We start from the raw sequence: 25,537 nt of genomic DNA, 5'->3' as shown, positions 1-25,537 counted from the left end.
TCCCAGCCCCTTCCCTTCCGCCCTTCCGCCCCTCCTTCCAGCTCTTCGAGAAACGAAAGTTTTGCTTTCCAGTAAACGGAGCGACGTTTCACGTTGCAAGAGACTGGAAGCAAGGGAGCAACGAAATGAACTCGACCCCCTTATCCTTCTTCCAGCAAATCGAATAATTTACAGCCTCAAGAATTTCTGGAGGTTAAGAGAAGAAGCGAGAGAGAAAGGGATGATAGATCCTTTCCATGCGTCCTTTACCTATAAACAGTCGAATATACGTAGCTGGTCTTTCAAAGAGGGTAACTGTTGATAGTGATCTTTTTCGAAGAGATCTCTGAGATAGATCCAAAAATCAATGATCTAAGTCTAGTAATTGGTTTCCCCTTTGTCAAAAGCAGACACAAACCGTCTGGTATGGTAGAGTAAATTTTTCTTTAGCGTCCAGATAAGAGGGCACGAGATCAAGGCAACCTAACCTGACCCCGGACTTACTTTCTTCAGGTCCTTGCGACTCCAAATAGAATTCCTTGGGCCAAGTAAGAAAAATACCAAAAGGTCTTGAAGGTTGATGGGCAGCTTTGGGGATCGTTGTAGGACGTCAGCGGGTGCTATCGAAGCACTGTATAGCAGTTGGAAATCTCGTGGATGAAAGGCAGTCTTTTTGATGAGAGTCACAATAGGAGGGCAGACCTAAAATAAGGAAAATAGATGAATCAGTGATCACATTGCTAGAGACTGACGCAAAATCCCAAAGGACACAGGATACAAATCGTACAGGTGACTGTGCCAGGTCTTGCTCCTGCGTGGACCTTACCCAGGAACAATAGTCCCTTTTGGCCCTGCAGAACCCTCTGTGTCTCGTTCGTCCTTTATCCCTGCGGATGGATCCTTAAGACAAAAGGACCGTAAATTACCAGGAAACAGGACGGCGATATTATCCGGGGGAGCTCAGACCTCAACCCATAGCAAGCCCAGGCATCTAGCTGGCTGGCTCACCAGCCGGTTGTAAGGGGAATGGGGATGCGATCCCGTGGGTTTCTAAAAGGGCCGAGGAGGAAGAAATCCCTGACGCAAAGGGACAAGGCTGCTGGTAGTTTCCTCGTGGAAGATTTTCATGCCTTCGAGAACTTCTACCCGTTATATGACGAAACCGCCCCGTTCACTCTTCATAGCGTTCAAAGTCTTTTGAACTGTCTTTACTACAGCGGCAGGAGAAGTTCCTCCTTTAATTTTACCAGTGAAAAGTTTACTCGTATACCGGAGACCAGGGGGAAATATGAACATCATGGCCTCAGGAGTGGCAAGCGACACCCAATAATTGAGCAGAAAGAACGTCGTAGAATTTAACGAAGAAAAGAGTGTACCGAAGTGACACGAGGATATTTGAGAGAACCATAAAGCGTAGCACTGCAACATTTAATAATGACGATATAAATAAAAGCAGAAACTCGAGTAAACGCGGGCATTTCCTTCCAGAGAATTCCACTTGTAAATTCCATGGCGTAAACAGTCATTCGGTCCCGGTGGGTACTGTGCGACTTAGCCGACTGCATTGCGCCCACGTGACCTGCCTGGTAACTACTCGACGCTCGACGCGTCCTCTACTTTTTGTACAGCGAACCGATAATCTATGCTAACGCATTAGGCGTCGTCACGTTATGCAGAAGGTGAATAAAGCGCGAGGGATAGAGGAACGGAATAAAAACAAAACAATACCAACAGTAATCACAGACATCAGGGGAATAAAAGTAAATAAGCATCAGTGACTTCTCACCGCAAAATAAGGTATAACCCTCTTCTCTCTCCATTCCGTTTCACGTACAAAACAATCCCATAGATAACAGACGTTTGATCGCGTAAAATATTTCGCCTGGTCGTTTCCCCAAGGAACTACAAGATACCCCGTCTCGTTCGTACACCCTGTAGACACAGACTGGCCCGGCAGACTCTCTAACGAGTGAAAATACGACGTCGAATTGACAGGCGTCGTAGCGGACATGCAGCGCTTACCAGCGGCTAGAGAGACGGCGGGAGAGCTCTAAAATAACGGTGGGAATTATGGACAGCTTAAAGTATAGTAAGAGCACGTAACCGTGTCGTAGCTTATCTAGGATATCCTGACATAAAAGCTATTACGGTAGTCGGCTAGATATATTGGTGACTTGGAAGTTTTGAGTGACACGCACGGACTTGCGGACGCGTTGCGCAGTAGCGCGCAAACGTTAAACGTATAAAATATACCACAGCCACAGAAGACCAGCGAGGCTCTGCTCCCTTGGCTTCTAGGAAATCCCTCTTTTATACATGCACCGCAATCCCTCGGAGAGACTCCAGGAGTCATTCTCTCTTCTTCTTCTCTCTTCAAGTCTCTCTCTTGCCTCCGTTACTTCTAGATGCCTACTCACAATAGAGGGAATCTCGCTCTGGACTCTCTATAGGAGGAAGAGTAACAGTGGGATGAGGATAAGACGAATAAGATGGCCTCGTGGTTAGACGGAGTGAGTTGAGGGCTGGTGAGCATATTGTTCTCTCTCTCTCTCTCTCTCTCTCTCTCTCGCCCGCGAGAGCGTACATGACGCCACGCGGTGAAGAGGCAAGGATTGCCGGCTAAAGGAATGGGACTGGAGGAGTTTACTAGTCGAGCTCGAGTAGCGCGTTGTCGAGTGGTTACCATTGGTGAACAGCTAGAAAGAGAGAGGACGAGCGAGAGAGAGAGAGAGAGAGAGAGAGAGTTGCTGTGAGGATTTCAGGGACGTGGCAGATTACTGATGGATGTAGGCAAAAAGGAGAAACGTGATCAAAGGAGAGGCCCCGGGAAAGACTAGGGCTACGCAACGTTGAGGCAAACCGAGTAAATAAGCTGGCAGCCATTAAAGAGATCTTCCCGACGATTCAATTTTCTCCATGCAGCATCGCCTTATCCTTCGCGTTTCAATTGGATCATCTGCGATAGAGCTTGTCGAGGGTGCCCGTTGGCTCGGCGCACACTCGTACGATCTGTTACCGAGGGAAACTGGAAGGCGGTGAGATAATAGAATTAAAAAAAGAATGTATAAAAGCAAGAAGCTTCTTACGTCACGTTTTCATTGATACCACAGGAACGGATCGAGCCTGCGGGAGAGACTCCAGACGTCAGAGGAACAGCCGGCGGGTGGGACGACCGCGGCTGAGTCGCTGGTTAGAAAAGAGGCGCGGTGGGAACTGCCGACGTGGGTGAGAGGGGAGGAGACGGAAGAGGATTACGAGCGAGACACCAAACGGCAACGCAGTTTATTTATGCAGCGCCGCGCGTGTCGTACGCGCTCGAGACCCCGTTGCGTATGCGGCCGTCGGTCGCGCGACGTGCTACGTCATCCATTTTTTGTTGTCTTTCTTTCGCGACAAACTAATTAAACAACAGAAGCTAATCGAGGCTGAGGAGAATAGTCATTCCGTGCCTCGTGCGTAAACACATCGCGCTAGGAACTCTTTCGCAATATGATAATGCATCGGAATGATCGTTCGAACAGAGTGGGCACGGGGCGCGATTCCAAAAAGAAAGTACGCCGGACGGATAAAGTAAAAAAATGTATTTTCGGATGTTAAAAACAACATGAAGATCCTCCAGTTGAGATATTCTTGGATTTCATCTCTGGAAGCAGCTCCCCTATTTCTCAAGGTAGAAACCTGCGTGGTAGGCAGAAGACGTTGGGCAAAAATATTACTAGGGTATTCTTTTCCAGGAAGTTATCACAAAATCCTCAAAAAGATGGAAAAAAAAGCAGAAGACCTTTCTAGGATGACTACCTAGCCAGACCCTTCTGTCTCCATGGGAGTTTCCAATCCTAGAAATTCTCTGACCTTCCAGACGCCTGGTACTCTCAGAATAATTATTTTCATGTTGTAAACCATAAAGGTACTAAGGTGCAGCTAACGAAAATCTATATTAAACACTGTCGATTCAATAACAGAGAATGAGAAAGGAATTTAAGAGTGCCACACGACCGAGTCACGATTCAGACTGAGGATTCCCTGGGCCTAACCGACCCCAACAGTTCTACGCAACGTGTTGCACGTTAACGTTAGTCACGTTAGCCACCCTAAATTCCGGCGGTTCACTAGACGATTATGCGAACGCAACAGGTAAGGAGGAAGTGGAGGTAAGAGAGGCTAACCTAACCTACATATATATATATACACTACATAAGATTACTGTATACACAGTAAGACTGTAACACCGTTTCTGTCTCAGGTACATCGCGTGTTATCATCAGCCTAAGGTCTCAGCGTACTGTTAACAGGTAGCCAGAGAGATAAATAACCCAAGACCAAGAATCAAGAAGTAAGGATAATGAGGTTCAAGATGATCTTGAAACTTTCCACTATCAATATAACAGAGCTTAAACTTCCTTGAGTACATCCCTGCGCGACGTACCTAGGACAAGAGAAGACTAAGCTGTATGTATATTGAGTAGATAAAGAGATCAAGAAGGCCATGGATGAAATACAAGATGGCCGTGCAGTGGCGGAATAGAACGTAGCATAGAAGTCAGCCGATTGCCGAGTACAGTGTCGGTGCGTAAATGGAGTCAGGCAAGGCAGGCAGGCAACCGGTCAGGCAATTCAACAGTCAGGCAGGCTACTCGACTCCGTAGGAGTTCCGGGGGAGCCGGGCTGTCGTTCGGCCGAGACGCCAGGACATTCCAGGAATTGCCCCACCGCCGTGACCGAGGTTCTCTCTCGCTCGTAATACTCCCTCCTTTCTGAAGTCTCTCTCATCACGTGTGCCTCTCGCGCTGTATGTATTATACATATATATATATACTGGCTTACACCACTCTACTTGGACTTGGCGTGGCCAGACGTTTGGCGTGCTGCAGTACGATACGAGCAGCGAGGATTTGGCTGATGGGACACTCCCGGAAATTTGAAAAAAAAAAACAGCAATGCATTGACTTTTGTTAGACCGGAAGTCAGATACCAGATGCAAGATGGGCTCTGACCCAAGTTGCCATTGTACATTTAGCTGCGTTATTTCCTCGAGGAGAACTGGGATATCCCATAGGAGTTTTCTGAACGTTCCTCAGACACTGGCACTCTTGTCCCAGGGGGTTTGCTTTGGCTGGATACGTAGGTAGAGACGGTATGGGTGCTATGGAAAATGGTTGTGAGGTAAACGGGACGGGCAGGTGCAAGGATCCTTATAAACGTGTCCAGGACCTTTATGTTTTGGAATTCCCGTGGTACGGGCTGGCGCCACCTGTTCCTTAGTTAGACCCGCCAGGTAATACGTCCTCGTTAGAGTGACGACCGGGTACTGTAGTAGACAGCAGATCCAAGAACCTGTATTATAAAGCGTAGACGGTCCACCCGGATGAACGAGGTCGTTGGACGAACGATCGAGCGGGATACGTCGGATCGGAATAGCTTTCTCCGCAACTTGATTTCAATTAAATTACATTTGATGCGGCACGTGCGCTTGCACGTAGGTATCAGAAGCAGTAGAGAGGTACGAGCTCGTTTCTCTCTTTTCTTTCTTGTTTCAGGAGAGGCTCGACGCTGAGCTGGCAATAATCGAGAAAGCGTTGCATAAGGTACGGACGGACGGAATCCCATTCTTGATGACGACGAGTGAACCGGTAGACAAGGAGAATGATTGTAACAGTTCTGAAAAAATATTAGACACCTGGTAAATGGAAAAGAAATATTATAATAATAATAACTGGGGGAATTCTTTCATGTTATTTCTAACGACCGAGTGAATTTAGTCTTTTGTTTTATTGTCCTTAGCACTTTGCTCATATCGATTGACACGTGTCTCTCGCATTATACTGGTGGTCGTAATCACAATCGCTATTGACGATAATTCGATTCGATTATTATTCGCGAGCACGACCTTGCTCCTTTGGTTAGGTAGAATCCGTTGAGTGTCGTGCGCGTCGAAATTCACTCGGGAAGCCGTGTCAACGACCAGCTAGTCGACCCTGTGTCATCGCCTTTATCTATACTGCGGGAGTTCTGCTCTTGGTGACTGAATAACGTCGGCCAGCATGAAGGACTTTGGTAGTGTTAAAGAAATCTGAAAACACCATATTAAGAAACCAGATAGTGCAATTTTGATAACATTTTATTTTTAAAATTACAGCTAATGATATGCGTCACGTAATGACAATGCCAATCACTTTCATGCGAATATTCGGTCAGCTAAAGATTCATCAGAGATGCAACAAGTCACCCGTTCAGTCTGTTGATCCTTCCTAGAATCATCATATATTAAGTTAGACCGAGGGTGTCTTTAGAGAATTCAATAGGATCGAAGCGAACCTTACGAAACAGAGTAGAGAGAATTCAAAGCCTACGCCAATGGATCACCCCTCTTCGCTAAAGGTCATTTGCCAAAGCTCTTCCGGAATTGTCCGAATGCTAGCTAGTGAGGCATCCGACGTGTGGAGTACGAAAGGAGTCAGTATAGCAATGTTCGCTAGGAATAGAAGATAAGCTCTCTCTCACGCTCGCGGTACAGTAGTTGGACCGTACAGAAGGACGTATAAAAGCGAAACGTAAGAATTAACAAGGGTGTATTCCGACGTTCCTATCGGTTGCTTCATCCTCGTCTGCGTCCCGTTCATCCATAGCATCGTCTCCTTTTAACCTGAGGCCCGTCCAATCCTCTCAAATCTCCCACCAGGCGTCACCATCCCGTATTTCCCCTCTTATAACGTCTCACCGACTCACAGTTGTGGCCCTCAGTCTGTAGTCCCTCTCTTTCTTTCTCTCGCTCATTCTCCTAAGCCTCTACCTCTTTGTTCGACGGCTCCCCTGCTCTGCCCCTCGCGGAGTGAGCGCCAGGCTCTGCGCGTTCGATACACGGAATCGCCTCGTGGTTCTCGGAACGCAGCAGACTGTCGCCAGCCACGCCAGACGGCGCACCGCTCGCCCGCTCTCTCTTAACAGCTCTGGCAGAAGCTCGCCCACAGGCTGCAACTCACCCACGGCTCCCTCGCTCGTGTTCGCTCGTAGAGTCTAGCTGCCAGAGCGGTTAGAGCCGCTCGTTCTCGTCAGTTACGCAACAGTAACAACACGGAGAAGAGCTAGCGTGCTCGTGCCGCAGGCTCCTCCGACAACGAAGAAGCGAGACTGAGGAAATACGGAGGAGTGGAACGAGCACTTGTTGAGACCGGTCGGGGGTCGCTTTGTTACTGTTGTTGATACTGTTTTAAATATTCTGTGAAGTTACGGTGTTAATACGTCTGGGTAGACCATAGCTGCCTGTTATAAAAAGGAAAGAAAAGCCGTACGTGCTTGGTGAGAGCGCCGAAATAAGAGAGTAGCTGAGGTGGAGTGTGAAGGTGGGTGAAGAAGGAGAAAGAAAAAGCGCGTGGCGCGTTGATGCGAATGACATGTGTAAACAAGTGCGCGACGAGCGACTTCGTGACTGCGGCCTGAGCGATTTACGAAAATTACGAAATAAATGATTAATAGCAGTGTTGTTAAGGTCATATGAAAAAGTGGTGCGTGTAATGTGCTCGGATGATTGTCAGTCGGTCTAACTGGTTAGAGTTAAATTTAACTATCAAGATTCAAGACTGCGTGTGCCTCTGTCCGAGGAACCAGTAGACTGGAGACAGGAGATAAGGAGGGTTTAAGTCTGAGAGAGGTTAGGTACTGTAGAACCTAACTCACTGAACGAAGACCTCGTGGCTGGATACACGTTACTCTACGTTGTGCTTGATACTCGATACGCACAATATATATAACTAGGAAAAAGTGTTGAATTCCCGGTAGAAATTTTAAAGGTCACCAGACGATCATCAGGATCCTACGTGAATCGACAGCACCGTCGAGGTGTCTGCCTGAGAGGTGTAAACGCTCGTCGCGCGGCGTGTAAATACTTCTCGTAATTAGGCGCCAATGACGTCAGCTAGTCCGAGGTAGCCCGATCGAGTCGGAAGGAGAATTCGTCGGTTCGTAAGTCAGAGAATGGTAGTGGGGTTGACGAGGAGGAGTGCGGCGGTGGAGGCAGAGTCAGTGAGGCAGTCGCCTGAGCCCGTGGAATTGCTCCGTGCTCACGGCACAGCCGATTATTTCAACGTATATGCTACGGGCAATGACTAACTCCGTGCTAAGTGTGTTTGCAGCAGCGGGGGACATCGTGAACGGGCTCGATTCTGTGTTGGTGACGACTACGTCAGCACTGGTCGGACGAGATTTGCATAGCAAACAGATTGACGCGCTGGTAAGTGGATAACGAGAGAGGAGTCGCGCGAAGCGTCCCGACGTATCTCTAACGAGTCGAAAAAATCGTGACGGAACGAACTTTTAAAATCAGCTACGAGAAGAAGGATCGCCTAGAGTGCCACGAGGAGAATCTAGACATCGCGGTGGAAGACGTCGGTCGTTTTATACGTGACGTTGGGACAGTGCGAGTCTTAAAATAGAGTGAGTTTGGCTTGAGAGTGCGTGGCGGAGGGAATACCCCCGAGCAAATAAACGGGCGAGGATTCTTCGTGATAAACAAAAGTGCATCGAGTCTGTGATATATCCGGGAAAAGGTTAAACCGAGATTGAGAAGCCTAACGCTGTAGGGAATGCAAAGAGGATAGTAATCTTAAAAGGAGAGTATAATAAATACTATAAGAATAACTGAAAACGTGCACGTGGATATGTGTCTCTTGAATGACGTACGCGACGAAGTGTCCCGACGATCCTAGTAACTTCTTGGATTATTGTTGGTGGTGAAAGTGCGTGTTCTGTGATATAGTAACGGTGTCTCTATTGCGCGAGGTCTATCAACCACGAGGGTTTCCCTCGACGACGATCGACGAACTCGCCGCCGACTTCCCTGTCTGACGGCCTCTCGACGATGGATCGCCGTTCCTGCTCGTCGTATTATTCGTATTCTCGCGGAGGCTGCGAGAGGATCGAGGCTCGAGCTATGCCGATGGAGTAACAAGTGAGCGGCGAAGCGGCGTTGCCATGACGACAGGTGAGCCATGAGTCCCGTGTATCTTCTTTCTCTCTCTGACCTGTGCCCGAGTCACAAAGCGACAACAGTGCTCCCTCCCTCTCTCTCTCTCTCTCCCTCTCTAACCTCCCGCTCGTGCTTCGCTCATTCTTATTCGCTCGCTCACTCACTCTTCCTCGCCACTTCAATCGTACCTTACACCTCCGCGCTTACCTCTCACTCAACAGTACTCGTGCACTGTATACGTGTAATATATATATTTATATATACACGTCCGATTGTGAACTCCGCCGAGTGTCATTCCTCGTTCTTCTCTCTCTCTCTCGCTCTAAAGTTACTAGCACGCTCTTACCAATGGGTGATACATCCTTGTTTTAACGTGCTTAGCGCGTAGGCCGCGCGATATTCCAAGTACGCCTGGCTATTTTCATGCTACGCAAAGTGCGAGCGAGATAGGAGGAGGGAGAGGAAGAAAACGAGCGACTATCGGTGACACGACGAAGCTCGCGAACTTTATTATAGCAAGAGGGAGATCGTGCACGCCTTGGAATTTTTTCGCGAGTCTCGTCACGGATTTGAAGGCGCAAATCGTTGCAGTAAGAAACGAAAAACGAAGAAGAAATTTTTTTATTCCCTCTCGTCATCCGAAACCTTTTTTTTTCTACTTCCTTGTGTAAATTTAATACCGGATCCTAATTGTGTTTACTCGGCTCGCTCGCGGACTCATCAATGTGATCCGATACGACAAAATGATTTCAATCGATTCATTCGATTATAATCAGTCATTGTTTTTAGCATCGTTAGAGTGCGCAAAATAATAATTTTTAACAGTGTCATTCGCTTTCACTGTACGATCACGTTTTACACGAGGATCAAGATCAGGATGTTATACTATAGTAATACTCGTGCGTGTATTATGTTTCTATGGAAACGTCTCTTTTCTTTCCTCGCGTATTGCCACTTCGTTCGAATTCCCATTAAAAGTACTTTTAAGTAAGCAAGTCCCATTAAAAGCGCTCTTCCGCCTCCCACGCGGTTCTGCGATGTTGTTTGTGTTGCTCTTTATTGGGATTCTTGACGCGTTTGACATCTGGCGTCAAGGATGACGGAAAAAAAGGGGGATTCTCTCTCGTCTCATGCGCGCTCGTCGTCAAGTCGCTTTAACTACGTTCCGAATTTACTTCAACCCAGCGAGTGTCGCGCGCCGTTTTCATGATGTTCGTTAAATCGTCGAAAGATCGTCATAAAAACCCAGCAAGGAACTAGTGACGAGTATAGAATGCGCTAAATAAACTCGTTCTCCTTGGGGGTACCTACTACCACTTTTATAATTCCCTTTGACAGCCGGGAGAAGCCGTTAGACCAAACAGGCCCGTTTGCGATTTCATAACACCAGGAGTCGTTGGTATTACACGACAATACTTCGACAGTCTTTGGGAATCCTTGGGCTAGGATTTTCTTCTCGAAACTCTTCCTCCAGTCGGTACTACAGACGGATGTATGTCTCTGTTCTGTATTTATGGAATTTTCGAACATAAACAACCATGCTCTTCGGTTTATCGATACTTCGCTCCATGTAGCTCTCCTAAGCTGGTAAAACGAAAAGCTGAAAAAAACGCGCAAGAGAGTACAGCTGCTCTTACGTCAATACGAGAAACGTATCTTTTCACGCGGTACAAACGTAAACAGAAAGAACGTGCCTATGCGCGGAATCGCTTCCGCTCTTGTACGTAGTAAGACTGAAAGAAATATAGTGTATAGAATTTTGAGATTTAATTAGGATATACAGTGATGATGTATACCTTGCAGAATATGTGTATATACCTACAGTAGCTATCCCCTTATGGATACTTGGAAGAAAATCCGAGGAACCAGGAAGATTAGAAAGTCCCCTCGGGTCTTTCCTCTTGACAGGAATGCCAGGGAATTTCGTGTAGCTGTAAAGAAAATTCTGGGAATCGCAGGGTAAAGTCGTGTTGGCTGTGTAAAGCGACACGTAATCCACACGCGACACCTATAGTGGGAATTGAATTTCTTCGTATGACTATGTATATGCGCATAAAATGCCTCTTTAATGATACCACAGTGAGAAATGTCGCTGATCCGATCAGAAAGTCTGGTCCGAGATAAAGATAACGAGGAGGTTCCCGTCTAACCGTGCGCCACATACAATTCGTTAATTCCTTTTCCACCGTATCGCTGCGAGAACGCCGAGTCGAGCGATAACAATGGGGATTCCGTGGGCACGGCCGTGAACGTCCTAGGGACACGTAGACGTACGGGGTGCCTGACCCGTTCACCCGTTCACCGACAGAGGCTCCTACTTGTACGCTGTGAAGTTTGACGCCGGCGAGAAGGGAAGCGAGAGCCCTCATTGGTCGGGCGATAGTAACGTAGCGCTGCTATTGGTCAATTTGATTTGCACGGCGGTAGGAGATCAAGTGCCGCATAGCTACGTCAGCCGCAAGAACCGACTGGTGTGTGACTCACTTGGCAGCCAGTTGCCTCTTTTCTTTGTTGCGGGATTCTCCCGCTTGCTGTATGCGGCAGCACTGTACACCCTTCTCTATACAGGTCTATCCAGTTTAAATGCATCAGTTAGGATTTGACAGCTGTCATGCGATCGCTTTGGTTAAGCATCATTTGGCAATGTTGTGCTGGCGTACACGTGCCAAGTTTTACGACGTCTGGTATTGGCAAGTCGCCAGTGTTATCGACCGAACGCAGAAGGGCTGCCTGATCCATCCTTGAGATTTTGGAATTTATCGTATTTGCTGCGAGCGCGAGAGAGACGGACTTATGGGTATTTATGTGAGTAGGAGAAAGACTGTTGTAGCCGGAATCGTAATAATCCAGTTTCCTTTGATCCGTGCTACTCGAATTACTGTGTTATTGGTGATAATCTTTAAAAACTTAGTTGTGCTATGAATTCTTTGGATAACTTTTATTTTTGAAAAAAAGGGGTTTTTAATGTTCGGACGATCAAATGGTGCTTTTTATTAGTTTTTTTGTCGCCCAAGGTATCGATGAATGTTTCGAAATTTTTGAATTTTCAAAATACGTGGAACACTTTCGAATATTGAGAATGGTTGCGGGTAAGTGTAATTGCTTTGCGATTTGTGAGTGGTTTGTTTGACAAATAGGTTTAAAACAGTCAGGGGATATCTTCAAAATTTATAAAATATTTTTATTCAGTGTACAAAGTTACACTGTATATGATTATTAGAAATAGCTGTGAAAATTCGAATACCTCCAATCCAATCTTAACTGTTATCATCTTTTTGAATTATTAACGATTAAGTCAGTTTTAATGGCATCATTCATAAGAAACCGTTTTACAAATCCTAAAATGTGAAAAATTACAAAAAATCCTATCGCAACAATTGTATGAAAGCTTGCATTCCTTAGAAAAAAAAAGTCGTTACTACGTTATCCCTACCCTCATTAAACAGTGGCAAGAATTCAAGATGGCAGCTAAGAAGATGTCAATCGAGTCAAAAATAAAATCTAAGGCAGACACAACAACGTCTTCAGGATATCTTCGCGGTTTCATAATACTTGCATACACGAAGCCAGCAGTGCCCTGTCCCGCCCTTATGTATTCACCGGGAGGAATGTACGATAATATAGAAGCTAGAAATAGTTGCCCATACTCGTATCGACTCGTCCCCTTTAAGGAATTCAAGCCCTTACACGGCTACCTTGTTATTTTCTAAGGTCAAAATGGGATGTGCACGCGCGAACTCTTCCACCCGGGCCACCATACTTTTCAGCAGACAAAGAGTGCTGTCCTGAGAAAGATAGGCTTTTTGTTAAAGAGGTGCCTATTCCTCGCGAGGATAGTCGGGAAATGAAATTGTATTTGAAGAAAGGACAGGGCTATTTTTATCCTTAGCACTTTTCCTCCTCCATTTTTTCCATTCCTTCTCGCTTCCTCTCTCTGTTCCCGTCTCTTTTATAAAACCTCTCTCCTTTATCTCGCACTTTTCAACGTTCCACCAATTTCCTCAGACTGTCTCAGCACTCTTTCAACGCAACGAGACCCAACAATTACGTCTGTTCCAAAGGACACACGTCCTCGAGCTCGTCGCTGTCGGAAGTAATTTGCAGTGTACGTGCCCAGTCACCACGCGACAGTAGTGCCCGAGACAAATAAGCCAGCAAAGTTGAAGCAGAATATAATGTAAACAAGAAATTCAATAGATACGTGACGTATAATACCATGTAAGAATCAGTTCTGATGATTTTAAGAGGTTAGGATACTGTCGAAAGCCCACGAAAGGTAAATCCTAATATATTTTTGTATCTAAACGAATTTATCGCCTCTTCGAAGACTTACCTTTTGTCTTTCTTCTTTTATTTTTCTCGTCAAAGTATTCACGTGATGTTATCGGTCGACGTTGTCGTTCTCGCGATTACGGTGTATCCTCACGAGTACGAGGCCGATTCAGAGTCATGCCCACTTGGAGAAACGTTTGCGCAACCACCCTAGACAGTGAGGAGGGATTATTGAGACGAAGCGCAAACAATAATAACGATACGACATAGAGAATTCCCTGAGGGTCTTTCTCATACTCGCGGAGTATCTTGACAATGAATTGTATAGAGGACCGACACGACTACGAATGCTAGGACGCCTCTTAATAGATCGCACAGATGGCGCTAGGGAGGTCCTTTGTACTCGGTCGTTAATATAATCATTTTAATTATTAACAGTACCGTTGTGCACGTAACCAGGAGACTGAATGAAACGGGAAAAAATATCTGCTGCTTTTTACCACCCGATAATTTTAATCGTCAGAAAATTTCGTACAGTCAGATGCTGCTGTAAATAGTAAGAGTGTTTACTTATAATCATCCATTTGAAATATATGGACGCTATATAGATTTTAATGACGACTACGGAGAGTCCTGAAAAGTAAAGTCGCGACGTTTGACGTGAATTAAATTATATGTTGTATTTGACGTTGGTCAAGCTCCGGGTGACCGTGCCTTTTTGACATCCTCTGCCAAACGTACAGATTTAGGTACGAGTTCGGCACGGGAGGAGTCTCTGAACTGTCTTTGGGACGCGCTCTGTCTGTTCTGCCAACATTTTTTTTTATAAATAGCCCAATCTAAAATTACCAAGCCACTTTGGCGGCGCCAGGAACCCCACGCCAGTATGGAGAATGGGGCGTCTGGGGGCCCATGATGATCGAACAACGTGGAACAAGATCTTTCATCTTCCTCTTCCTCGTCCTCTTCATCCGTGCGCGATCAATTTCTTGGATATCCATACTATCGAAAGACTGATCTCCGACAAGTCATACCCAATCTTGTTCAACTCGGTTCTCCTCTCTTGGATTGACTCTCCTAGTCGCACGGCACGACTAAGTTTCACGCGTCACTTATTTTCCAAAGGTGTTTATATCAGGAGACCAGACGAGCGATGCCAATATCGCACCAGGAACTTCGCGGAATCTAAATAGGAAAATCCGTGTACAAATTTTTAGTCCGACAGTCGTCTGTACTAGAAAATATATCTACCAAGTCTAGTTCTATTGATTTCATCGGAATTTCTCCATACTTGTTCTGGACTTTTCATTTTTTTATTCAGCCAAGTACTGTTCCTATACTCCAACCAGAGTCGCGAGTAGTGACCTAACCTAGATATGTCTCGTGAGATTGGCAGATAAAAAATTTTACTCGAGAATCGAGCTCCGTATTGCGTTAGCTTCCGGGGGATGATCAGGAACCCATTACAAGAACTTTGTCTGCATCCGGGACACTTGTTTGTTTCCTGTGCAATTAATGCTCACTGATAATTACGCGGTATTACGCTAACGTGACTTCCTACTTTGTACTAGGCACACTCTGACGAGCGAACGTACTTTTCGAAGCTCTTTGAAAACTCGACTTAACTATCCTCTATCTGTATACCGCTTGTGCGTCCTTAGGTGTTTGCCTGGCTGGCTGCCTAGTTAGTTGGCTGACTGAGTTGTTGGCTGACTCGTTACTTATCTATTTGTCTAGCTTTTATTTCCTTACGATACTACCGGCTGAATCAAATCTTTAGATGGGACATTGGCAGTGTGGTTGATTTAACAAAGGAATCGCGGAGGATATTATTATTCGTATTATTTTTGGTAGCCAAATACATTGGGGTACCTGTTGAATAATAATTTTTCAAGGGTCGTACTTGAAACTGTGCAAAAAAAACAGGCTTGGGCATATTTTTATCAAGAGATGATTATGGATCTCGCAAAATCATGCAGTCTCTGTTAGATGATGATACGAGATAGGAGACACCGTGTCAGCAAATATTTAGAAGTGTAATCGAGTTTAACGATACCTAAGCGAGCGTGACGGTTATTGCGAGCTAGGTGGAAATTATAGAAACTTTGAATATTTCCATGTTAATTCATTTGGTGATATTCGAGGCAGTTTTATTTATAAATGGAAATTCAGTTACGGGTACATAATCGTACGAGGAAATTTGACCTATAGGATTGAACCCCGAGACTTCCGTTAACCGTTATTTTCCCTGTCATCGTTTAGTAGTCAAAGTCGTTTGATTATTACACCGTCAAGACTTCCGGTACTTCTTCGCGAGCATCGAAGACACATATTTGATTGTCATCGTTTATTTCTCGTAACTCTGGAACGTCGATGGAATTTACTAAATTTAAATTTTTCCGTTACGTTTCAGAGACCCACACTGTGGCGATGACAGACCCACAGTTGAACAACAATAATAACAACAATAAAAATAATAATAACAACAACGATGGCGAGCCCAAGTACCTGCATAAGAAATTCAAGAAGATGGCCACGACGGAAGTGGCGCCTGTGGAATCTCGGAAGGAGACTTCACCGGACCCCGCCACTCCGGAACCCGCTAAGAAGAAGGATACCAGGGACAGTAAGGATGCCAAGGATAACAAGGATAGGAAGGAGTCGAGCAAGGTCGAAGCGTCTCCGGAAGCTGAGGGTGAACCCGTTGAGACCAGGAAGAGCGGATACGTCTGTCCCTACTGTAAATTATCCTGTGCTAAGCCAAGTGTTCTCCAGAAGCACATCCGGGCCCATACGAATGAAAGGCCCTACCCATGCGTGCTCTGCGGATTCGCCTTTAAGACCAAGTCTAATCTGTACAAGCACAGCAGGTCGCGGGCGCACGTTCTCAAGATGAAAGGAATCGATGCCAGCAAGGTAATCATTGTTTTGTCTTACGAATAACAATGATCGTTCCGAGTTTTACATGGATCTAAAATATGTTTTATTCTCGCGCTGTTCCAGGTATCCGAGGATTCGGATATAAGTCTATCGGACAGCGCCAGTAACGGTACCGGCACGCCACCTCCGCCACCGGCATCGACTCCAAGCTCTATCTCCAGCACGAAAACCGTAAAGACCGGTAAGATCTACAAGCCAAAGTTCCACACGGCCCTGCAGAGTGTGAGCAACGACGCCGAGACCTCTTCCCTCTCGTCAAATTCCTCCACGAGCTCCACCTCGAATTCGAAGCCTAACGCGGAACAGCTGCAGGAGCACATCGATAAGATAATCACGGACAATCAGGCCATTGTGGACGCGGTCGACCCGAGACTGCACAAGCTGATGCAGAGGCAGCAGAGCCTCGTGGAGCCGAAAAATTGTGAGCAGCCGCTGAATTTATCCTCGGCGGAGGAAGCGTCGCCGAGGAAAAGGTGCTACAGCGACAGCTTCACCCAGGAGCTGGATAATCCTCAGAATCCAGAAGGTTCCATAATCAAGGATCTGCTTCTGAAGACTCGCGGTCAGAATGCTGAGACCACAGACGCCGTTGACTGTGGCAACTTTGTTTGTCCCTTCTGCAAGATTTCATACACAAGCGCCGATAACTTGGACGCCCATAGGAAGTATTACTGCAAGGGCGCGTCCGGCGCAAGGAGGCCGGACTTTCAGTTGGACCTTGAGAAGAAAGAATCCGAGTTCGAGGTTAAGTCTGATTACTATAATACCCTGCAACCCCTACCCTCACCCGGACCTCTTCTGGGTAACACAAGGCTGGTGGACGCCTACGCACCGCCTACCAAGAAACAAAAATCCGAGACGGTGCCTACTACGTTACGGTCACTCGAGGAATTCATTACGAACATTCACTCCAGACCTAATTCATTGCAAATGTTCGGCGGTGAGGTTAGGATACTGGATAATACTGGCGAAACAAAGACCATGAGGATTGAACCCCGGCAAACGAACTCGCCAAACGAGCACATTGTCAACAGCAAGTGCGCAACTTCCGCTACTGCATCCATTGTAGTAAGATCTGGTCTTCACTCGGGTGGTACTATGGTTCACAAGCCACCTGGTACACCAGCGAGCACTCCAAGTTCCTCTATATCCCTGCCGAATACTCGTACAATGCTGGCACCCATCATGCCGAACATATCACCACCTAACTTAGCTCCTAGGATGACGTGTTACAATTATCTCGAGCCTCATTTAAATCCCTTGACGAGCATCACTGCCTATAATCCTCTGACCTTACCCCAGGCTGGTATCACTAGTATACTACACGGTGGTAAGGTCATTCCGTACGTGCCTGGTATGCCAGGACCACATACCCTGACCGGAGCACCAACTGTAGACATATCCGCAAGTATCGCCACTGGTGATTCCTCTGGGTACAAGGTGATACCTGGTATACCTGGTCTTCATATGATTCCTCAACCTCTGGATCTTGCTAGTCCGGTCAAAGTTCAGACTCCCAACGTACCCGGGATCCCGGGTCCACTGTCTAACATGCAAATGTCCAGCCTGGGACAGCCACTGGATCTCGCCAGTCCTGCTAAGGACTTTAAGCTCAGCTTTAAAACTCCAAGTAGCGAAGGCTTAAGAAGTGGACTGACCAGTCCCAAAGTTCCTAACGTTAAGGTGGATGCCCCGACGGATAAATACAGAGGAAGGTTATCCACGACCATGACCAGCGAGTTGACTCGGGCCGAGCTCGATCGTCATATCAAGAACAGTGTCGCCATGAAATATAAGGGAATCGAGAGTCCACGGGATAGACGAGAGTTTAGCTATGAAAAAAGTCCTCAAGGGGATAAAGCTTTTGTTTATTCAAATGGCGCGATGGATAGCTCTGTTAATACTGTGAATTCTTATGGGAAAACAAGATTCTCACCGAAAACGGTACCAGAAAGCAGAAAGCGATCATCGAACTGGAACGTCACGGAGTTGGAGTCGAGCAGAGCATCGGTGGAGACGCTGAGCCACAGTCCCGTGTCAAAGTACGACCCACCTCCGCAGGAAAATGGCAGATTGAAGGTCAATCTTCCTGAAGGGAAGACCAAGATAATAGAGAATTATGGTACGGTGAACGGTGCAAAACCAAGAGCTGATACCGTAACGCCTGTCATCACTGTGAATCTAGATTCTTCCAAGACAGAAGTGCCAAACAAAACTTCTCTAGAATTAGTCGTTAAGCCAGACAAGTCTGAAGCTAAGTCGCCAAAAAGTTGCGAGAGCGCTAAAGAGGAAACTAACACTAAGTTTTTAAGGCCCACGTCCCTGCCGTTGAAGCCGGGTACCTTCACACCCAAGAGGCATCACGGAATCACTCCGACGGCTAATACGCTACCTCTAATAAGTCCTGAAACGCCCAGGCCCAAGAAGTCATACGGCCAGTTATATTTAAACGGACACGCCTATACCTACCTGGGCCTCAAGTGTTCCACTAGGGTGTTCTATTGTACCTTAAATAGACCTCAGCCGATGTACGTCTCGCAGCAGCATGGTCTCTCCATGTACTCCAACTGGAAGATTTGCAAGGAGTCTCCACCCGACCTCGACATGGCCCATTATGACTCTAGACATAGACCTCTCAGCTACAGCATCGCCTGTAAGAAGCAGGAAGACATCCTAACGCATTCTTCACAGAGGCCCACTACTCCCACGAGTCCTGACAGTGGTCTGGAGAGTGATACACCTGAGAAGGCTAAGAGGGTGAAGATCTTCGATGGCGGTTTCGAGAGCAACGAGGATTATACCTACGTAAGAGGTAGAGGTAAGCCGCCAGTTATTAATGTATAATGTTGGAAAACTTTTATTTTAGATCTCTTGTTCACTTGGAGAAAATATATAGCTCAAACCTCAATTATGGTATCTGATATCGTTGGACGTAATGGGAGCTCGATAATTTTCAAATTTATCAAAGTGCCCAGGATTCCGAGACGAAAATTCATACTCAAGCTGTATAATTTCATTATTACCTTATGCGACCCCATGATTAATAGAGATATGATGCAACTTATGAACTGTTTTCGTGCCACAATATTTTTTTTCCTTTGGAATCAGTCAAACTCGACGAGCAATATTTTTCCGTTATGCAGAGAACTCATTGACCTTTCTAAATTTTGAACTTTGACTTTCTAATCGCCGATGTGCATAAAATCCGTGTAATATTATCGTTTTCAAAACTATCCAGGAAGATGTAGACTCGTATAGTATCTCAATGCGAAGACGGATGAATCGCGAGATCTAAATTTTTATTTTTTATTTTTTGAGGTCGAGGTCGATATGTATGCGAGGAGTGTGGCATTCGATGTAAGAAACCATCAATGCTGAAGAAACATATCAGAACTCATACGGACGTTCGACCTTACACCTGCAAGCACTGCGCTTTTAGGTAAATATACCAAGAATTTATTAAAGGTTGTTAAGCTCACTTTATATCTCAATTCTAACTGTGTTTATTCATTGATGCAGTTTTAAGACGAAGGGGAACCTCACGAAGCATATGAAGTCCAAAGCTCACTATAAGAAGTGTTTAGAGCTTGGAGTTGTTCCTGTTCCGACATCCGTGTGCGATGAGAACATCGACAAGGAGGCGATAGCACGATTGGCAGCTGGTGGAGGTAATGCAGAAGAATCTTCCGAAGAGGAGGAAGAGACAGACGGAGAGGAGAGCGAGGAGTCCGGGAGTGAGGAGCATGAAGCTGCTCAGAGCCTCTTGAGTTTATCCCAGCGAAGTTCAAACAGGCTTCCGGGATTGTTGCCTTCCGGAAGACCAACCACATATCCCTATACCTTGACCTTACCAACAACTTCCGCCACTACCAGTATAGTGACTAGTGGAACGAATTCGGCCCCTTTGAGTAGTCAGGCAGCTGCAGTAATCCAGAGTGAACTCTCTCATCGATATTACTTCCCGTCTACTCGTGCTGTACCTGAAGAAGCCAGATCTAGTGTTATACAATCTTCCAAGAAAGAGGATTCCGACTTGGAGTTAGAGGAAGTAAGGAGTTCAGAGTTTAGACATCAGCTACCACAGCCTATAGATCTCACCACGAAACAGACTCCACAGCCACTTCCATCTCCGATAATCCAACCAGCTAAATCTGCTGATATTATAACACCAGTATCAGAACCTGTGTTGTTACAAACTTTGGTCCAGACTATGGAGAGATTACCCATTCAGGGCAGAGAATGGAAGCAGGATGCAGAGGGTCATATGCTACAAGCTTATCTCACCGAGAGGCACGTCATGGACAGTAAAATGAAACAGCAGTACCGCGTTGGAAATTCGAAGTTGGATAAACACGCGATGGAAAGAGATTTGTACCTGAAACAACAGGACTCGTTAAGGTCAAGACACATGGAGATGAATAGTATACCCACTGTTACTTATACAGATCCTAGTAAGATGCAACACACGATCTTGGAGTCAAGGATAAAGAACATCTCGAAGCAGACTCTGGATGATATTAAACTAGAGATCAGAGAAAAGATCTATCAGAATAATGCTACTATTGAGAGGCGACCTTTTGACATTGAATCTATTCATAAAGATAAGGATATCTCTGGTAGATTAATAACGGAACGCGATAACTATGAACGCAGACTAACCAGTCCTGGTGTGCGAATCAATGCTGATTATCCTATGGGCTTGAATAAGAGTAGCCCTATGGAGAGGTCTAACTTCTCTTTAGAATTACCAAGCAGAAGTACACCGAGTGTGGAAAGGCAATCTCCAAAGAACTGTAATCTGGAGATGAGTAATAGGATGGCACCAGGGTCGCAGCATGCGATCAACGAAATAGATAGAAGTGCAATGTTCACCGCGATAAAAATGATGAGTGAAATAGAACGACCACGTGAGAGTCATACGCCAAATCAGGAACCTAGACCGCCCAGTCACGAGATGAGACCACCTTCGACAGAATTGCGAATCCAGAGTCACAGTCCACGTTCCCAGGACATGCGACCGCCTAGTCGTGAGACCAGGATACCAAGTCAGGAATACAGACCACCTAGTAGAGAGCTGAGACCACTTATTCAAGAATTCAAGCTGCCCGGTCAAGAATTGAGGCCGAGCGGTCAAGAATTCAAACCTTTAGGTCAGGATTTGCGACCTAGGGAATTGTCACCAGTACCTGGGGCAGAGATGCGACAATTGAACTCGGACTCCAGACCGCCTAGTAGAGATACGAGATTACTCGCGGAATTCAGATCCCAACCACAGGAAGCCAGACCGAATTTCGAACCAATGCAATCCGGGATTCACGATTCGGCTAAGCACCAGGATAGCCCACGGTCACATAATGTTGATACCAGGAATGCTGAAAGGATCGACGTCAAGCATAGCATTGAGATGCCCAAGCAGAATATATCTGAGAATATAAAGCACTCGGTGGCGAGAAAAATGGTTGTAGGTGGTCCAGGATTTCGATCTCCGTCTCCACCAGGGAGTTCAAAACCGCAGGCGGAATTCTTGCAACCATCTAGTGGACCAGCTCCAAATTATGTTAGGTGAGAATCGATCAATACAAATATTAATCATCTTATTTTCTCACGCTGTAGAGTTATAAGTTCTAGCTTAACAGCCACAGCCGACGTTATTGATTTTACTTTAAGAACTGAGTCCATGTAATGTAGTTACAGTGTCACTGAAGATGGCCGTAGTGTCTGCGGTATCTGTAACAAGGTGTTCAGCAAGCCTAGTCAACTAAGGTTGCACATCAACATTCATTATTTTGAGCGACCATTTAGATGCGAGAGTTGTGCTGTCTCCTTTAGAACAAAAGGACACTTAACAAAGCACGAGCGATCAGTCTCTCATCACAACAAGGTAAAATCTCACATGGATTATATAAAAGTTACTTGATACTATCAATAAAGAAAGATCGATTGTTATACTTATTCTTTTTTGTCCATTAGGTCAGCATGACGTCTACCTTCGGAGCTGCCACGACGAGTAATCCCAGGCCTTTCAAATGTACAGACTGTAAGATAGCCTTCAGGATACACGGCCACCTGGCCAAGCATCTCCGAAGTAAAATGCACATAATGAAACTGGAATGCTTGGGTAAACTGCCATTTGGCACATATGCTGAGATGGAAAGGTCAGGTGTCAATCTAAACGACATAGACACTACCGACTGTGATAATAGTCTAACTAGTCTTCAGGTAAATATAATCACCTACATTGATAACTAATCAACCCTAACATACACTAAATAATAATATAATAAATCTCCAGATTCTGGCTCAAAAGCTTTATGAGAAGGATCCCACTAAGATGGGACAATGGGATGCAGAAATGATTCCAAACCAGGGTGCCAGTGGCGGTGAAACATCCTCAGACGAGGGTGAGCCAATTCCGCCTCATCCGATGCATCAGTATCCTCCTCAGATGTCATCCGAGAATGATGTTCCACGTGGATACCACATGCCAATCCTCGTCAGTGAGGAGTCCAAGTCTATGAACGACATCAGGCACGCAAATCCACAATTCAGCCAGCCAAGGACGGATTACTCCTTGAAGGAGAGGCAGAATCCACCTAGCAGATCGTTAGCGGATGAGGTAAGAGCCGAGGAATTATCCTCTCACAGTCAGTGCTACAATTGTCAGCTGTGTACGGCATCCATGCGAACCGTGAACGAACTTCAGGTACATTGTTTCGTCGAGCACAACATCGACGCGGACGCAGTCGCTAATAATCATGGCAGTGGGAGCGTTACTGACGTCCGAGACAATGAAAACATTCAGAAGAGGCTGACAGATGAGACTGTACCAACTACGGATGAGCACAGCAGACAGAAGGTCGACGATACGTAGTGCCAAAATTATCCAGAGTCAAATTTGGAATGATAACTCCTAAAAGGTTTTGTTCCATGGAGCCAAGGAAACCCTGTATGTGTGATGACGTACAGTCCTAGGCTTTTGGTAGTCGCGATAACTGATTCACTCTTTACTAGCATTTAATTCGAACTCTTTCTTCTATGTTTTTCCATCTTACTGTATCCTTTTGACGCTCGGGCAATTGTTCTCTGCTGGGGATGATACGACATACCAAAAGTCTGTTTTCGAAATGAAACCAATTGCCAAGGGATTTTTCATGATCGTTTTTTACGGTTGATTTCGTATTCGCGATGCGCATAATGAAAAATTTAAAAAAGAACGTACAGCTCTGTTAACCAGTAACGAATACAATATTTATATACGATTATTTTAATTAGTAGTCTAAGGTGCAATGGACTGGTATGTGATTCTGTATTTAAAGTGCAAATGTTGCGTGCAACCTTGAAGAGTATTGTAATATTACAAATTATTACTACTATCAATTAATTAATTGCTATAGGTATATAAAAGAGGAATACCGGATATGGTGTATGTTTGTTTTGTATGATATTAACTGAGCACTAAGCCATTATTGTTGATACGAGAGAGAAAGAGAGAGAAAATGTGTTTGTATATATTTATATATAATAATTACGGAATCATATTAGAATTATATGATAATTTTTAAGTAAATCGCAGATGCGGTAATGGATCTTCACAATGACTCTGCAGAATAATCGATCATCTGATTAATGATTCCTGGGAGAATATTTAATTATTGCAAGCGAGTACTCGCAATCGTCACCACATTAACTCATATGATCGATTCATTTATTCTGTTTTAATCGAAACATTTACGAAGCAGCATACCTTCCATAAATGACAGCTAAACACTAATTGTTAATTATAAAATATCTGTCTCGCGTGACGAGTTTTCTATATGGTCCTCCGTCGGGTGCGCACTGTGTCTATTTCAAAATTAGTATAATCAGTAAAACAGATAAAAATGAAAATAGTCATAATTAGTGACAAGGTATGAAGATACGAATATACTAATGGCGTTATTCAGAATAATCGTAATTTATACCTAGATGCGCTCGAAGGACGATCAGTTGAAGGAAAAATAGAGAGAAAAAAATTTAATAGATCGCAGGATGACCGCACAAATGAATACAACGAGGTCCGAAGAAGGAGATTGTTGCCAAACGATATCAGTGTAGCGTAGCGTTTAATGAAAAAAAAAGTAGCATTCGGTGTATACATATATTATAGTTCTATCGAAATCCAAAAAAAAAATGCACCACCCCTACAAACTATGTATGAGCTTCCAAAGATGTGTAAGTGTAACTGTGCGTGTGTGTCCAGAATGCCAAGTCAACTCTTTTATTTTTGATTCAGTATCTTTTTCGATACCGGCAAACGCTCTAATGCTACTCGTGTTATATATTATACATATATTTATGCATAGCATAAATTTACATCTAATATACACATATATATGTCGATATATGGTTTCTATGGAAACGTCGGAAAAAAATGTATATTTTTTTATAATGTCGAGACTAACTTTCAGCGAGATATTTTCGAAACGGTGTCCTTTTGCAGTAGAAATATTATATCTTTCGATTGTATTTATGAACGAACGACATTCACATATCATAAAGAATTTTCTGATTGCCGGTTCGAATTTGACTTTGTTCTTCTTTTTGTAAATTCATATGGTTACTGTGTCAACTGAAATATGATCTGGTCTGTCATATTTGATTTTTTCTTGATTTCGTTTAAAATTTTCTTAAATACAGCTTGACTTGGCTGCTTCCAGACTCAGTATTAGGAAAAAAACTCTGTGACAAAACAAGGACCTCCTTGTTCCATTTAAAAACTACTAATGTCACTTTGTATGCACAGCCCACTTTTATCATCAGTTTTCATCAGCTTAGTTTATGGAGAATTTCTATACAGGGCAAAATATTTAATGTCATCTGACTATTTTTATGAATGATTTAAATTTTATATACCTTCCGACACTAACACTTACAAATTGTTGGTAAAAATAGTATTTTATATGTATACCATAAATGATTTAGAGACTTAGAATTTTATAAAAATTTACCAACAATTGGGCCAACTCTTTGGTCCAATCAACTTTACGATACTATTATCGAACAACTTTGTAATCGTTTGGAACATCATCGAATCACTTTAGGTTTAAGAAGGGAAATCTATCATGGAAAATACTTTTCATTGGAACCAAAATGGCTTTTGCCAATAAATATCACATAATGGGACCGGAGTAAGATTTTATAAGCGTATATTTAAAATAGTATCAAATTTTATCAACCATAGATTGCCAACACTTTGCCAGTGCTGCTGTCAGTTTTCTTCCTAATTCTGCAACTCTGTTGAACTATTGACAAAAATGTAATTTATTTATTGTAAATAAAACAAATATATTGCCTAAAAACATTAATTGATATTGTATTTATTTCATCATAATTATATTGATACAA

The 25,537-nt window shown here is 44.6% G+C and overlaps 2 protein-coding genes and 1 long non-coding RNA gene across 7 annotated transcripts; 1 reads left to right on the top strand and 2 right to left on the bottom strand.

The window, feature by feature from the left end:
• Positions 1-262: 262 nt before the first annotated feature.
• On the bottom strand, positions 263-3,009 carry LOC112494817. The gene is made up of 2 exons (XM_025088116.1): positions 1,766-3,009; positions 263-681 (listed from the first exon to the last, which is right to left on the bottom strand). Exons 1-2 carry the CDS (start codon positions 1,988-1,990, stop codon positions 463-465), a joined length of 444 nt encoding a protein of 147 aa, XP_024943884.1. The 5' UTR covers positions 1,991-3,009; the 3' UTR covers positions 263-462.
• Positions 3,010-5,729: 2,720 nt separating this feature from the next.
• Positions 5,730-14,977, bottom strand: LOC107270813. Of its 2 annotated transcripts, none has more exons than XR_001538457.2 (3): positions 14,465-14,977; positions 13,275-14,398; positions 5,730-6,049 (listed from the first exon to the last, which is right to left on the bottom strand). It is a non-coding gene; the product is annotated as an uncharacterized LOC107270813 (long non-coding RNA). The 2 variants fall into 2 exon arrangements; XR_003060677.1 differs by having other exon boundaries at positions 14,584-14,977.
• On the top strand, positions 6,048-25,497 carry LOC107270800. 4 transcript variants are annotated; one of them, XM_015746133.2, is made up of 9 exons: positions 6,269-8,956; positions 15,627-16,129; positions 16,217-18,971; positions 19,472-19,592; positions 19,673-21,715; positions 21,842-22,034; positions 22,124-22,372; positions 22,446-22,769; positions 22,857-25,497. In XM_015746133.2, exons 1-9 carry the CDS (start codon positions 8,947-8,949, stop codon positions 23,022-23,024), a joined length of 6,366 nt encoding a protein of 2,121 aa, XP_015601619.1. In that variant the 5' UTR covers positions 6,269-8,946; the 3' UTR covers positions 23,025-25,497. The 4 variants fall into 4 exon arrangements, with proteins under 4 accessions (XP_015601614.1, XP_015601617.1, XP_015601619.1 ...); XM_015746128.2 differs by having other exon boundaries at positions 6,048-8,956; positions 22,446-25,497; XM_015746131.2 differs by having other exon boundaries at positions 6,267-8,956; positions 16,217-18,965; positions 22,446-25,497.
• The last annotated feature ends 40 nt before the right edge of the window (positions 25,498-25,537 follow it).

Source organism: Cephus cinctus, unplaced genomic scaffold, assembly GCF_000341935.2.
Source record: "Cephus cinctus unplaced genomic scaffold, Ccin1 Ccin1_scaffold0839, whole genome shotgun sequence".
In the NCBI taxonomy this organism is placed as follows: domain Eukaryota; kingdom Metazoa; phylum Arthropoda; class Insecta; order Hymenoptera; family Cephidae; genus Cephus; species Cephus cinctus.
The sequence above is the reverse complement of the archived record's forward strand: the minus strand, read 5'-3'. Positions and strand labels throughout refer to the sequence as shown.

Coding starts and splice junctions, on each gene's coding strand:
- LOC112494817 (XM_025088116.1), bottom strand. CDS start 1,990: ATGTCCGCTACGACGCCTGTCAATTCGACGTCGTATTTTCACTCGTTA. Junction 682..1,765: donor GGGTTATACCTTATTTTGCG/GTGAGAAGTCAC, acceptor TCCTTATTTTAG/GTCTGCCCTCCTATTGTGAC.
- LOC107270800 (XM_015746128.2), top strand. Junction 16,130..16,216: donor AAGGAATCGATGCCAGCAAG/GTAATCATTGTT, acceptor GCGCTGTTCCAG/GTATCCGAGGATTCGGATAT. Junction 19,593..19,672: donor TGCAAGCACTGCGCTTTTAG/GTAAATATACCA, acceptor TCATTGATGCAG/TTTTAAGACGAAGGGGAACC.